The sequence below is a fragment of the Rhamphochromis longiceps genome, linkage group LG6 (genome assembly GCF_057381845.1).
Source record: "Rhamphochromis longiceps isolate RC_006_pf linkage group LG6, R_longiceps_female_GT1.1, whole genome shotgun sequence".
In the NCBI taxonomy this organism is placed as follows: Eukaryota; Metazoa; Chordata; class Actinopteri; order Cichliformes; family Cichlidae; genus Rhamphochromis; species Rhamphochromis longiceps.
This window is the reverse complement of record NC_140562.1, coordinates 30,306,826-30,322,989: the sequence shown is the minus strand read 5'-3', so window position 1 is coordinate 30,322,989 and position 16,164 is coordinate 30,306,826. Positions and strand designations below refer to the sequence as shown.

General features: G+C 41.5%; 1 protein-coding gene across 4 annotated transcripts in view; it reads left to right on the top strand.

Annotated features, from left to right (window-relative positions):
* LOC146668281 (septin-9-like) overlaps positions 1–16,164 on the top strand; it is a 70,119-nt gene that overhangs the window by 50,288 nt on the left and 3,667 nt on the right. For all 4 annotated transcript variants that reach the window (XM_085410188.1, XM_085410189.1, XM_085410187.1 and 1 more), the window contains 7 exons: positions 3,349–3,525; positions 7,103–7,231; positions 7,396–7,477; positions 7,947–8,084; positions 11,421–11,538; positions 13,580–13,675; positions 13,925–14,021. In XM_085410188.1, the coding sequence (XP_085266314.1) occupies positions 3,349–3,525; positions 7,103–7,231; positions 7,396–7,477; positions 7,947–8,084; positions 11,421–11,538; positions 13,580–13,675; positions 13,925–14,021 (837 nt within the window). The remainder of the gene's footprint in view (positions 1–3,348; positions 3,526–7,102; positions 7,232–7,395; positions 7,478–7,946; positions 8,085–11,420; positions 11,539–13,579; positions 13,676–13,924; positions 14,022–16,164) is intronic.

Genomic DNA, 16,164 nt, shown 5'->3' with positions numbered 1-16,164 from the left:
TCCATTCATTAAACAGAGCTCTGAAATCAGTTAATCCCAAAGTGCTGCTTTTTCATATTACGAGGCAAAACATCCTCTGTCTAGTGGGGTTTTTTTTTCTTCTTTTGTCCTCTTCAAAGTGATCTTAAGACAGAATATTTTTGCAGATTAATAAAGCTGTTTTCATTTGAAGTAAGATTCAAGGGCGGTAAAATAAATGTAGTGTGCTTTATCGGTATAGGTGCTCGCTGAGGCTCCTTGATGCATCGTTGTAGTCCACTGCACTTTGCCATCAATTGCTTGCATCTCACAGTTTGATATGTTGTTCCATTATGATGACTCTGCTGAGTCTCTCTCATGTAGAAGCAGTCTTTATTCAACGGCTGTGGCAGCCAAATCATGATCTGAGTCACAGCCTTTGTTTCTGTTCATTTATGAATGAGGTTTGGCGATTAATATGTTCTGCCACTAGCAAGCGTTATTGGTGCTTTTCTTGTGGAACTTTACAACATTATAATCAAGATCTGATGAAAAAATGGTTTTAGCAGAATTGGCTCTTATGTACGTGAAGACCACAAATAATTCTTAGTAAAGTAGATGCCCGCTAGTGGTCAGTTAATGTATAGCTCAGCGATTAATTATATTAATCAATTAGCTGTGGGTTAGCTCAGAGATTAAAAATGAAAGTTCTTGGTTCTCCTTGGAAAAGGAGAAGTGACTTTAAAAACAGTTTCAGTATGCTTGACAGCAGAGCGCTTTCAGGCACTTTCCTGGTATTGATACTTGTTCTCCTTTTTCCCTACGTGTATCACACATTTGTCTGTTTTTGCAGGATTTCAGTAGCCTGGCTTGTTTGCCCCACCTAGCTGGTGGCTGTCCATTATTAGAAAGCAGACTTATAACGTAGTAGGTGGTCTGGGGCTGGCATGGTCAGGGTGACCAGAAGGCAGTTTGGCAAATGCTCTGGATATCGTCATTAAAGCAATCTTTCATTCTGTCATTCAAGAAGCTACTGTTGCATTCACGTTTGATGTCATTGTGCATAGTTAGCCAAACAACAATTTGTAAACCTGTACAAATATTCTGAAACACAGGCTAAAGAAATACCAATCCAAAAACCTTATTGTATCATGTCCAACAGACAGCAGTTATGTGTTGGGTTTCCTGAGGACAGCTGTGCTGCTCGAAATGATCACACTGTGCAGTATTGCCAGGAGGTTTACATCACAGCATGGGTTAAACTCCTGAATTGTTGTGGTGGATGGATTTTCCCCCCATCGAATTGAAAAAGAAATAGCATTTTAATTTCAGTTGAGTGATTTCTCAAGAGAAATGCATTGTTTAGTGATCACTTATTGCCTGATGATTGATTTGTTGAATTTTAGCCAAGTCACATGAGTAGTTCGTCCACTAAACATTTGGTCATCAGAGTCTGAAAGTCAGAGGTCTGATGGATACCACAGAGACTGCTGAAGGTGCAATAACCTTACTCGTGGTCCAAAATTGTGGCTCTTTGTCTCGCTCAGAGAAGAAGCGGTCATTGATTTCAGACGTACTCAGTATTATGCAAGTGTGTAGAAGGTTGAAATTATGTTATGTTAGTAGACATTCAGTTCAGTTCAGGTTTATGTATATCGCACAAGCTCACACAAGCTTCTCAGGGTGCTTTGTATTATAAATTGAAGCACCCATCTTTGAGACAGAACCAGTGATGGTCAAATGCTCCCCAATGAGCAAGAACTTGGAGACGGTGGGGTGGAAGAACTCAGTTTTAACAGGAAGAAACCTGCAGCAGGCTCAGGAAGGGGCAGCCGTCTGCTACACCGGTTAGTTGGTTGCTAAGTGGAGGAACGTAGAAAAAAAGATGACACAGAGACACCATGAACAGGAAACAACACAAACTATGGGACAATGTAGACAGATGGTAATGACATGCATTAGTGACGCATGAATGCGCAGGGAGTCGACAAAAGTGAGTGGAGAATGGGACGTCCCCCAGCAGCCTGAGCCTATAGCAGCATAACTAAAGTTATGGTGGTTAAGGGCCAACCCTAACTGTAAGGTTTAACCAAAAGGAAAGTTGTCAAGGTAGTCTGATAGCACTGCAGCCATTCCTGTTTGAAAACTCTTATTTAACTTCTTACCTTCTCGTCATGCATGTAGTTTACCTACTTTTTGTGTTATATCTATTAAAATAACTGGGTATCGGTGAACATGTGTGCACTGTTTTTCTAATCTTGGCTAAGGGAAGCATGCATGACTTGTAAAGTAGAAAAGTCTGTGGTTTTCAGGCTTGTGCTGACTAATGGTGTCCACTTGAGAGTGGACACCCACAATCTTGTGAGTCTTTGACTTTCAGCCTCTGTGGGTAAATCTCTGTTTTCTATGCCTGTAAACAACCAGCATGGTATCAATATAAAAACAAAACGCTCACAAAAAAATGTTTTTGTCTTACCCATACCCAGGAAGAGAGAAACTCTGAGCAGGGAGCAGTATCAGAAAGTTCATTGTCATAACTGCTTCATTTATATTTATAGCGTTAAAAGGCATGATGCTGCAGAAAGCACTTTATGGACAAGCTGTTGTTTTAGCGTGCCTCATATAAAGATAAATCCAGGATGGCTGTAACAGATTCAGTTTCAGGTACACGTCTGTGGTTTGTAGTGTCTTTGACTGCAGACCTCACGCAGGCATCGGCACACGCTGTCACAGTACAGGAAATGATATCTCCTCCTACCATAGGAGTGAGTCTTGCTGTTGATGCAAGCACATACTAGTACAGTTGGTAGGGTTGAACTGTTTTTTTTATTTTGCCTGTTGCAGCAGTGCTTTGGCACACAGCCTTCGCCTTCAATTGATCCGCCTTAAAGTGAGGTAAGCTGTGATTTATATTTGGTCGCTTCTTCCACCGAGGTCTGTTTCTTTTGTCTTCCTTATTAGTTTATCTTTACTGCAAAACACAGCTGCATTGTTTGACTGTGGCTCCAACTTCCACATCATTATTTTTTGAAAAAGTCAACAGCTTTTGTGCAATGGGTTGCTAGCGTGAGGTGGTTGCTGGAAAGTTTCTTGTTCTTCTATAATGTCTCATTTACACAGTAACTTGTAAAAGGGGGTTGGTGCTATGAATTTTGAGTCTGGTATCCTGTTTCACACAGGAAGTCAGCCTCTCAGATGAGTATCGTGTATGATTTGCACTCCTGACTTGGTGTTCACTGCAGTTAATAAGGTTTCACTTGAATTTATGTTGCTTGTTCAAATGTACTAAATTTAAACGTTAACTTCATAAACTAATGTGCTCAAACATCAAGCTTTGGGGATAAACACCAACAAAATACACTAATTTGTCCCCCTCTTTGTGTCCCTTAGGGTCAGAGGTCAATCTGAGCCATAGCAACATGTCTGAAGCCACCAAGCCCCAACCTCAAGCTAAGGGGGAGAAGACCCCGATCAGCGACACCAGCTATGTGGGCATCGATGCCATCCTGGAGCAAATGAGGAGGAAGGCCATGAAACAAGGCTTTGAGTTCAATGTCATGGTTGTGGGTGAGTAAGACACACAACATTACCCAGTGAAAACCTGTGCTGTTGACTCTAACCCTGTCTTGTCAAATTAAATGGCCAGAGGGGCCGATGGCGCGATATGGCAGCCTCGCTTCTGTCAGTCTGCCCCAGGGCAGCTGTGGCTACAACTGTAGCTTGCCTCCACCAGTGTATGAATGTGAGAGTGAATGAATAGTGGTATTGTAAAGCGCTTTGGGTGCCTTGAAAAGCGCTATATAAATCCAATCCATTATTATTATTATTATTATTATTATTAAATGGAGAAGCGGGGGATGCTAAAGATGCTAAATTATGGCATATAAAAAAGATAATTACAGTGAGTAAAGGTGGTCGCTTTCGTACAAATCTGTGGAATGATGTAAAGGCCTAATTCTAAATGTTTTCCTCCCATCTAGTCTGACCTCACACTTTAATGTTTATTATGCCTTCATGTTAGATTTGAATATAACTATGTAACCAGTTTAAACTAGCACAGATGTGTCCAAGAAGGCTTGAAGCTGTAATTGCTCCCAAATGTGGTGTGTTTGCAACAGATATTGTCCCAGTCCTGATTTCAGCAAAGCAAAAAAAAGGGGGGGGAATCACATGGGAGTCATTTAAAACTTTTCAGTTTGTGCAGCAACAACTCAAAATGCAGAACAAAGCAACGAAAGAAGAGTTGTGGTTCAAGTAACACATGAGTCAGCATTTAACTGAGACGCAACACACATCAGGAGCACACATATCGCCAGTTAAAAGAGGACATGCTTGGTTTGCTTGCTGTCGATTCAGAAAATCGCTTTTTATATCTATTACGAGGCTGCCGTAAAGAGCAAAGGCAGGACGAACCGTGCGTGTTTGATAGTGTGGTTCTACTTCCCTTGTTCTGGTAACAGTCAGCTAACGTGGCGACTTCCTCAACAAGCTCTCTTTTTGAGTGTCCACAGTTTATCAGACAAACACTCTCACTTGAGAGGATAAACTTAGGCTGTCAGGCTGAGTAATTGCTATAATGATGGCGATTACTCTGACAAGCTGAAGCACACACTCTGTGTGAGACTTCACGTCCTCAGAAAGCAGCTACGCACCTCCAGTTAAGCCTCACCATCAAAGTGTCAGTACATCTATCCAATCCTGCACCTGTGTGCATACATGCATACAAGAGACACAGACCTATGCTAATGTTGCTTATAAACAAAGGAATGTTATCAAGCTACATAACAATCAGAGATTTTATCTGTTTTGTTTGTTGGTACTGGCCTGTTGGAAGTAACTGTAAAACTCTGATTTGAGGCTCTTCGGGGCTATGTTTAGTACGGTGGCATGTCAGTGCAGCTTCATGGAAATGGATCATAGCATGGCAAATGAGGGCTGCTGCATAGTTACTGTTTATTGCATTGAGTTTGAAGTGAGAGTGTCAGATTTATATTGAGAGCATGATGGTGGAACATGACTCACCGAACGTTTATTTTCTGAGTAAACACAAAAAGCTCCCGAGTGAAACAGCAGCGTGTTTCAATCTCTGTGAGATTTGCATCCCTGCTTACACATTTGTGTTGTTGCAGGAAAACTGCAGATTTCTACCCAACATTGACATGTTTGCTTGCAGTGCCCCAAATGCATCAAGGATAACTGAAAATTAACTGATAAAGTCTATCGCTGTTAAATAACGCTCACTAGGAAAAGAAAAGGCAAGTTTCAACCGGCACGAGGCGTCTTGATTGCCAAAGGGAGCTTTAAAGCAACGTGTCAAGTTCCTCGGGCAATGTGTTAGCAAACACCTAGCACATGATTGGCATCTACTTCTTACTTTCCGTTCAGTGCTGGCCTGCCGTTGGGTTCTGACTGTTTTGACAGCAGGGTGTGCATCATTTTGGTGATAATTGTGAGACTGTCTTCAGCTCTTGCTCAAGGCCATGAAACACAGTAGGAATCTGGCTACCGTGTGTAGTCAGATTACTACTGTTTTGTTGTTGTTGTTTTTTTCTGTAGTTAGATTTGTTAGATTTCTTTTAGTTAACGTTAAGAGATAATCTATTCCCATTCTAATAAAGTTCCTGCTGGCTAACAGATTTGCTATTTGAGTGGTTAGTTGAAATGTAAAAGGTTAACTGGTGTTGGTCTTGTCCCTTGTGGTCTTGTGGTATTCAGAGAATGCATTTGACCCTAATTTCTCCCCTCAGCTACCTAGTCCTGGCCAATGTGTCTAAGTGTGTATGTCAGTAGAAGAAGGAAAGAAAATGGGACCATGTGCTTGTGGGTTAATGCATACAGCAGAGCAGACTGCATGTGAAGTGTGTGCTAAAGAGGCAGTGTGTTTATGTAAGGTGAGAGAGAGGCAGTAAAGGCCACCAAGAGGGGTCACAAAGGGACTGGCAGCTTGGCGACTCTCCATATGCCCTATCAGATACCCACAGAGTCTACATTTAGGATAGGAAATGTGGGACATGGCACACAGAGTGGGTCTGTGTGCAGTGACCCGTTAATCCGGTTACTCCTAATGTTTCAAAATGATGCTAGTATCAAATCAAGATTTTCGCTTCCACCTTGTATTATTTTCGTCCAGTCAAAGGAAACCAACTCGTTGTTGTTTCAGCACAAGCACGCATTTGTTTAGTCGATGTTTCCATTGGCTAAACAAGCAATGAATAGCATCACAGTATCGCTGTAAGTCACCTTTAACTTCATAGACTCGCCATGTTGGCATCCTCTGTCCACAAGTTCGACATATTTAATATCTGACAATCGTGCGTGTCATGGTTTTAAATAATGATGTCGTCAGGCATACAGCTAATGCTTAAGCCAGTCAGAGTAAAGTTGAGCTACAGGAAAGGGAGCTACAGCAACTGTGAATTATGCAAATCTACCTCAGTCTTTAGAGTAAAAATGTAGAAGTGGAAATGAGCAGATTGACTAAATTTTAAATTCATTTGGAAGTCAAAAAAAGAAACGTAGCCGAACGACTCTGGATACCATACTATGCAGGTGCACATTTTTTGAGGCTATTAGATGTCGGAGTATAACTCTTGTACTGATTAATAAATACTAAATGTAATGTATTGACAAGTATGATAAGTATACACTGTGGAAGGGGAAATTGCATTTTTATTCATGGTATCAACAGCAGTGGACCTTTTTTAATTAAGTAAGAGAAATGACACTATAATATTGTATAATAAGTATATATGCACTTTCTACTTAGTTTCCACCCACCCCATCTCACTAAGACCATATTCAGTAGAATTATATAATACTGGAGACACAACGTAAGAGGATTCAGCCCCTAGTGGGTGATGTCTGCATCTCTCTGTGTGGTCTGTACAATACTGTGGCGTCCAAAGGTGGCTCTTCTGGGGGCTATAACGAGGCTCCCAATGCAACTACACACCCACCACACAACCCATGCAGAAGAGCGTATGGTCCTGTTATAAGATGTAGTTTTCCCCACTCTGAGGTTTTAAAAAAGAGAAGCTGAATTGTGCTTTTGTCTTCAGAGGGATTTCCCTTCTGACCGCCTAAGATGGTTGTTTTCCTACTTTTACTAAATGTTGCATGTTCGTCTGTTCGTTTTTCGGATCAGGGCAAAGCGGCCTGGGAAAGTCCACTCTGATGAACACGCTGTTCAAATCCAAGGTGAGCCGTAAGTCTGTGCAGCCCAACGTGGAGGAGAGGATCCCCAAGACAGTCGAGATCAAGTCCGTCAGTCACGGTATGCCGTGTTTTGTAGCCTACCACCTGATGCAGCACATATTGCATTAATAATATGAAATATGGGCTTTCTGTCTAATCTGTCATTATAAATATATAAACGGTACATCGTTCTGGCAAAAGTGAAGTGTCCTAAATTACACGAATCACTTTTTCTTTCTGTAGATGTTGAAGAGAAAGGCGTTAGGATGAAGCTAACAGTTATTGACACTCCTGGCTTTGGGGATCAAATCAACAATGAAAACTGGTGAGCCCAGACTTGATCTACCTGCCTACAATCACTTCCTGTACTTATTCAATTTGTCTCAAAGCTGAAACTCAATTTCTTTCTGTTTTTGTTTTTTTTTAAACACTTTTTCCATTTTATTTTGTTTAATCAAGACGGTGGATTTCATGTTATTATTTTATAATTTAAGTGTTGAGGAAATGTGATTCAGTTTTTGTGTAAGTAAAATATGCATGATTTAATTAGAAGTTATAATGTCTTAAAAGTGTCTTTAGCATTACAGGAACATTTGCCTCCCTGGAGGCAATGCTGCATGTTATAATATCGCTATATCACCGAAAAGGAAAAAAAAATCCGTAGTTTTTTCTTTACAAATTTCTTTGGAGCTTATAAGTTAATGTTGCAGAACAAAAGGAGTCACTGTAGCAGAGTAACTGTTTACAAGAGGTTTTGAGGTAATAGTTTCTTTCCTTAATTTTCTTTGTTACAGCTGGCAACCCATCATGAAGTTCATCAATGACCAGTATGAATCCTACCTGCAAGAGGAAATCAACATTAACAGGAAGAAAAGGATCCCAGACTCCAGGGTGCACTGCTGCATATACTTCATACCTCCCACTGGCCACTGGTAAGAGCCTGTATTAAAATGATACAAGCTCCTACTCCTTTTTTCTCACCACAACTACAGAGGGTCTTCAGGGGACCTCCCCCGACCTATTGTCTCTTTCTAGCTCTTTAACCACATCGCTTTCCTGGTCTTTTTCATCTCACTCTCTAATGACCACATGTGGAACTCGTTCTCTCCTCAAAGACACGTAAGAGTCACTCGAAGGGTCACATTTCACAAAGAAACTGAACTCTGCAACTTCCGCTGTATTCCTTTCATTCTGAGCCGTCTCTCTCTTAAATATCTCTCGGCTTTATCATCTGTGACTGAATAGAGAGATGTGATATCGAGCAGTTGACGGAAACTTGATGATGAAATCCAGTGCGACAGTGGTCGGAGACGAGCGTGTTTCACTGAGCCGCCAAATGTGCAAAAGACGTGGTTGGAGGCTAAAGCAGAAACAAAATGGTGTGAATGATTCTAACATACCAAAGTGTGGACCAAAAGAGTGCAGGTGTCTCATTTAGCAACTAATGCTAGTGTCCTTGTGTTACCTCAGGAGCAAGAAAGATACTGTCTCTTGAGTGTGTGTGATTGATAAAGCCACCTTGGCTTTAAAATATTGTACATATGTGAATTAAAACACTCAAAGCTTTAATGCGCACCAACTGTAAACACCCATTAACTGGCTTTCTTACCGCAGATCCAACCCAGTCGCATATTTCTGTGCACCAATAACTCAACAGTTGGCCACTTAAATGTTTTTCAAGGATCGAGGGATGACATGTGCGAGCCCCACAGTTTGACAGACCCCCTCATCATCTGCTCATGTCACCACAGCTGTTGCTTCAGCGAGTGTGTGTTCGTGTGTACCCTTGTTCTTGTAAAGCAGGGCGCAGGGAGTGGACTCAAGTGGGCAGTGGGCATGCTGAAACTTGCACGGGTGCGCATATGTGGATACCCTGAATGTGTTTGTGGATAATTGTGCTTACAGCTGCAGAGTTCAGTCCACCCTCTTCTATTGTGACTGTGCATTGCTTCTCTTAGTGCCTAAATCCTCCAGCGTCATCTTTGTAATCATAGTATTGCTGCAGGTCAGATACTGCTCATAAGCAGAGGTGCCCGCTTTGCAAAAATTCACACCTTTTTTCTTAATCAAAAGTTATAAACATCTGTCAGGAAGTGATCTTCCTTACAGCTATCCAGAGAGTTGTATGCAAGAATAAAGGAGACATCTGCTGGGGCTACCGTTGGGGTATGGCACGTGGTAGAGAGTTCCTGTTTGGTAGTTTCATACGTACATATAAGGATACTTACAAACCTACGGCAGATCTTTGCAGTTGTTTTTTTTTTTTTTTTAACTTAGTAGAAGTGATTCACAAATAAAATAAGAACACAAGTCCCTGAAAGAATCACAAAACTCTTACCCTATTATGCTCTGCTTGCTTATTTTCTCATTTTAAATTCTCACAGTAATGTTAGCTGAAGGTTTTTTAAATGAGGCCTGTTACCAATTACCCAGACACAATGCCAAAGGCTTCTGGATGCCTGCGCCATGTGACCAAGAATGACAGGAAGCAAAATGACGACAGATTGAGCTTTCATAAGCCTCTATCGTTGGAGATGTGCATTTCGGTTGCTACTGTGGTTTCGGATCGAAGAGCAGCGCTCAGTGAAGCAAGACACAGCCTTGGCATCAAAGAAGCCATTTCCGATAATGGCAGCATCAGGCACATTATTTTCATGTTGTCACGAGAAAACAAAGACTCCACTTTGGCTCTCGTCAACTCCGAGCTGGTTTTCTGACCCGTTGCTGAAATGGTGGGAGGGGAGTGCTGCTCGCAGTGTGGTTGGTTGTTTTCTCCTCATTTCATTTGACCACCGAGCTAACCATTCTCAGTTCATTTAAACGTCACTGCTATGTTCTTCGACTTGCTAGACAGAAGGATTTATTCATGCATGCACAGACATACAGTTGTACGTCTGTGCATGCATCCATGTTTAATTTATAAAGACTGTCCATGCTGCATATGTTGCGGTAAGAGTGCATGTGTACATCTGAAAGTGTGCATGTATGCTCTGTCATGCATGTGATGCTGCACACATGTACATATAGCCCCAGTTTATTTATGCACTGACACACATGGATCGTGAGCCACAGTTTTTCTTTTTTTGGAGGGGGGGATATCCTTCCTGTCTGCGTATTTATTTCACGTGACATTTTGCCCCCTGAGCATTTGATGCCTCGCTTATTCTGCATCGCTCCTCTCTCTTTACCTCTGCTGCTCTGTTTCTCTTGTCCTGTCTCTGTGCTCTGTGTAGCACAAGCTCATCCCATTTTGATGGTGACATGTCTGTCAGTTGCTCTGGAGAACTTGCCTGGCATCCTTCCTCCCTCCAGCTGCCTCTGGGTCTTTGAACCAGGCTGGCTGAGGTTAATTGGAGGGCAGAGCAGACAGCATGAAAGGAAACTGTGTGCAGGAGCAACTGGAGGCAACATGGAACAACAGTGTGCACACTGACGGTCCTAATCATTGCTATGCTAGGCACGATTACAGGCTGCTAAAGGAGAAACGTAAACAACTTTAATCAAACACACTGTTAAGATGTGAAAGATTCACAAAGCCAGTGAGGAGGAATGCTTTTATCTAAACTGGCTTTGAGTTAGGCGAAAGCAGGATATTAAGGACAAATGGGGAAAATGGTGAACCTGTCAAAATGAGAAAGCCCCTCTGTGTGTTACAGCGACATGGTTTCAGGGCGAACAGAAAGACTGCAGTGGACCATGACTGCTCTCTAGTGGTTGTTCTCTTTCTTAAATATAACTTCCAGTTGCCTGTTTGGAGCAGTGAAGTACATGTAATTAACCACGTTTGCTATTTTTGGTGCAGTCAACTACTGAAAAGAAACAGTTTGAGTCTCCCCCCCCCCCCCCCCCCCCCCCCCCCAGTTCTTCTCTTTTACTGCAAGCTAGGCATTGGTCAGTGCTCACACTGGAGAACATCATCAGGCGCAAGCTCCTGGAATTATTGATTATTTCATATTATTAGCAAACATTTGGAATATTTTATTTAGGTACCTGCCTAACTGATTGATCCTGTATGTGGCGATTCCTGTATACAATATCTAAAACCTAAACTGACGTTCCTGCACTTTTAATTAAATTATTATTACTATTCACTTAAAAATGAAACAAGGTGTTTACATCTTGGTGTCTTTTTATCTGTAGTATAAATTGCTTTGTCCTTCCATAGTGTAAGACCTCTTAATTTAGAACCTCCTTGCGCATTTATGTGTAAAATATGAATTATTTTACTTAAAGTAAAATTGAATTTTGTTGTCTTTTTCATCTTCCAGTCTTAGGCCTCTGGATGTGGAGTTTATGAGGCATCTCAGTAAGGTGGTCAACATCGTTCCTGTCATTGCCAAGGCCGACACTCTCACCCTGGAGGAGAGGGACTCCTTTAAAAAGACGGTGAGAGAAGTGTGTTTGCATGCATTGCTGGGTCTTGGTAACTGCATCGTGTTAGCTGTGTGCGAGACCTGGCTTGCAGTAGCCTGTAGGAGCGCTTCAGAGTGTGCTTAAGATAAATAAATGCAGTGCGTTGGTAGATCGGACGACAGAGTGTGTTCATGAACACAGGTGTGTTCAGTAACCAGTAATAATCATTAATCACTGGTGTATAGAAGCTGCCAGGCTTAACCACAAACTGAAGCCATCTGTGCAAACTCACACTCCATCCATCCTGGGAAATACTCTATTATCTCTGTGAACTGTGAACATTTTAAGCTCTTATTAATTACAGATATTTAAGAACTGTTTATCTAAGCAACAATCCAAGAGATTTAAGCCCACTTTCCAGCTAAGCAGACAGGCTCTTCGTTTGGCTACCACTGAATTATGGGGTGAGCATACAATACAGCCAAGCTCAAAGAGGTCTCCACTGTGCAATAAAACATGACTAGAATTAAATGAGTTCAAAATTAGCATTTTAGTAAACCCTGAATATTCATCAGTTTCTCTAAATAATCTGAGATAATTTGCCCGTTTTTGATACGTGAGTTTATTTTTTCATTGTTAAGTCCCATACTGTTTTTTTTTAACGCCGCAGAGCTTTTATACATGCAGTTACGGTTCCCAAACTAAACAACATAATGAATTTTATGATCTCCTGGCTTTTCCTCTATTTCAGCAACATGATGGGCATTTTTTATTTTTGGCAAATGGCAAGAAATCTTTATTGTCACTGAAGTTTTTTAAGCACATTTTAGCAAATGCATCCAGGCTAACCACTGTAAATCTGTGCAGGCTTTCATCCACAGAGTGTAATTTGGGGGTATATTTGGCTTTACAGTCAACACTTTGACTTGTAAACCTGACAATCTGTAGCCTCACACCGCTCACCTTCTTATCATGGCTTTCCCTGCTAAACAGATTCCTGCTTCACCTGGGTTGAGTCCCTACGTGATGCTGAATCTCTTCCTCGCTGCGTTTCTCTGCTGGATTATTTTCACTCCACAGGAGGCAGACAGCCACCTGCCTTCCTCCATCTTTTTCTCTGTGTCACATCCCTTGTTTTAAGAATGCAGACTTCCCAAAAGCTTTATTCATTTTAGAGAGGTGGAAGCACAATGGGTGTCTTGGCTACCAGTCTCCCCTCTATCCCAGTAACACAGTCCAATAAGTACAAAGCAGAGTCTGCTTTCTGGTTTCTGTGCCAGGCCCTGGCAGAGAGTCGAAGCCTCGGGGCTTGTAGCTGGATTGTTTTGGTTGGCTGCACATGCTCTGTTTGACCCTGAAGATTATTGACTAAAAGCTTCTCGTGCCAGTTTTTTTTTTCCCTCCCATTATCCCCGCAGCAACTTAACATGCAACCAGAACAAGCTGAATTTTTTTTGTTTTGTTTTTTATTAAATGTTGGGTCTCGGTGTGTTCAACTATGAATGTGTGTTCACATAACCACCGCTGATGTGGCTTTTTCGTAGGATTTCACTTGGTTCGCATCCTTTAATGTAACCCTGAGAAAGCTTCTAAGGATGCACAATAAAAATGTTTGATCAAGGACCAAGTGGAAATTGTCAGAGTAGTAATTGTGGGAGTGAACAGTCATTCATTAAAAGGACATTTCTCTCAGAAACTTTCCTGCGCCCGTGCCCGAGTTTTAGTCGTTTTAAAAGCATGCTGAAATTGAGGGGTGGAGATTTTATGAGCTGTACCTCTGTCTGGATGTCAGACTTCTCAAGAAAGTCTGTTGTTAACCAGCGTGTCCCTGCCCCTTTCTGTCACGGGTATCAACAGCTAGCTTATATTCTGTTATACTGGTTTGACAAAATGCTCCAGGACACAGTCAAGTGAGTTTGTGCACAACTGCCACAGTCTCACTCTCCGTTTGTACATTTTTATCTGCGTAGACTGAAGCATCTTCATTTATATATTATGTGCCGGTGTGACTTTTTTGCATTTTTTGTCATCTTAACTTTATTGTTTTTGTGTGTCATTCTTTACTTGTGTATAGATTAGGGAAGAGCTGCGAGCCAATGGGATCGATGTTTATCCTCAGAAAGAGTTTGATGAGGATGCAGAGGACAGGATGATCAATGACAAAATCAGGGTAAGTTGATACTGCTTTGTTCATTCACTTCGAATTTTAACAGCAAACCTAAAGAATAGCATCCTGTGGCTACAGCATGGATGTAATGTAAGCCTTTGTTAGATGCAACTTTTTTGATCTCCGGTATGTGTTTCTTTGAAAAACCCATGATAACTGGGGAAATTGCAACAAGTCAAACATGACCTGAAAATCAATCGGTGCAAACACTTCAGCGTTTTCTCTTCATGTTTGCATGTGTGCACTCAACAGGAGATGACCCCTTTTGCTGTGGTGGGCAGCGACCAGGAGTACCAGGTGAACGGAAAGAGGATTCTGGGAAGGAAAACAAAGTGGGGCACCATAGAGGGTAATACACACTTGCAAATAAAACACCACAGCTGGTTAGTTTCCCTGCCAGATAATAGAAAATGAATAACAAGGTAGAACAATGTGATCATTTATTTACTGTCTCGATGTAGATCGGCCATGTCGACATGTAGCTGTCACTGCCAGTGCCACTAATTGCTCCAGCAAAGCAGTTAAAAAAATACTTGGCTTGGCCTAATAATGTTATAATGTCCATCTGGTCAAACGTTAAAACGGCCCATTTCCTGTACTCATGACTGGGTCGCACCTGTCCAGACGACAGTGCCAAAGCCATCTGACTTCACCCAATAAATAATACAGCAGCATGCAGTTACTAACTACAGTTGAGTTGTCTCACCTTGCTCATGCTGGTATTTGTGGTGGCAAAATGACCAGCAAAACCAGCAGACTGATTTTGGTGAACTTTCAGCATGTGGAAAGTTAGAGACTGCTGCTTGAAAACGTGGCCAGCTAGTTTAACCATCTGCTGTTTGAATCCTTGTTTATATAAGTTTCTCTGAGTCTGTAACTTGGGAGACGTAGGAGACAGGAGGAAAAGATTTGCAGACACTTTCTATGTCCTTTGAGATTACAGGAAGAAACATAAAACACACGCACACTGTCTCACAGACACACTTGCATGCAATAACTTCTGTGATGTGGTTTACATTTGTTGGCCGGTGCTGCACGCTCACAGTGCCAAAGAGGTTCTTAGCAAGTAACTGTACTTGCATTACTCACAATTGTGCAAGTGTGTGTGTAGAGATGGAGAAAGAGCGAGGACATCTCTCTGGACACGTAGCAAAAAGACAAAAAGCCAACGGAAGGATAGCTCAGCAGGGACCTATCACTGTTTAATAGTGTCTCCTGCTAAGGACACCCTTCAGCACAGTCCTTGCAGAGCATCTAGTTCATTTGCTGTCCTATAAATGCATTGTAATGTATAAATCATTCACCAAAAAACCCCCTCAAGCTATTTAATATCATGTAAATGATAAATGTAAATGACTCAGACTATGTTTGTTTTGTGATTCAGTGTAGCTGGGGAAACGCCCAGTGTTCACTATGAAATATGACCTTGAAATACTGTGTCTGAAACACAACAAATGTTCAGATAAATAAGAGCATTTCAATCACACAAGTATCTAAACAGTATGGTAGCATGCAAGACTTGGCGTGACGCTTCGAGCAGAAAACACTGGGATAAAAATAAAAAAATGATTTCAAAGATAAGGATTCAAATGCAAATAAACAAAATGCAGTGATTTGTAAACCTGTATTTTATTCAATAGCACATAGAAAACATATCAAATGTTTAAACTGAGAGACTCATGCTCATTTTGAATGTGATGGTAGCAACTGAAGAAAAAAGTATGGACGGAGCAACAAAAGGCTGGAAAAGTAAGTTGTACTAAGAGGAAACAGCTGGAGGAACATTTTAGATTAACTGAGATCAACTGGCATCGGGTCAGTAACATGACTGGGTATAAAAAATGGATGGATGGGTTCAACCTGCAAAAAGCTGTCTATACATTGTAGAATCATTTCAGAACAGTGGATATAAATTATTAATGAATAATAATTGCAATGACTTTGAATATTTAAAATCACTTAAAATGGACTGAGGCAAAGTGGGAAACCGTTCGGTGGTCAGACGGATCAAAAGTTGAAATTATTTTTTGAAAACACCATGTGCTCCAGACTAAAACAGAGGGCCCATCTGGCTTGTTCATCAGCTCTCAGTTCAAAAGCCTGCATCTCTGATGGTGTCGGGGTGCATTAGTGGCTGTGGAATTGGCAGCTTGCACATCATGAATGGCATCATCAGTGCTGCAAAGTAAATACAGGGTCTAGAGCAACATACGCTTCACTGAGATGACCTCTTTTTCAGGGAAGACCTTGGATATTTCAGCAAGACGATGCTAAATCACATACTGGATCTATTGTAAGCACTGGTTCTGTAGTAGAAGAGTCTGGGTGCTGAACTAGCCTGCCTGTAATCCAGACCTTTCACCAAAACATCATAAAGCAAAAATATGACAAAGACAACCCAAGACTGTTGAGCAGCTATAATAATTTATCAGACTAAAATGGGACAACATTCCTCCCCCAAAAGTCCAGCAGCTGCTCTTCTCAGCTCCCAG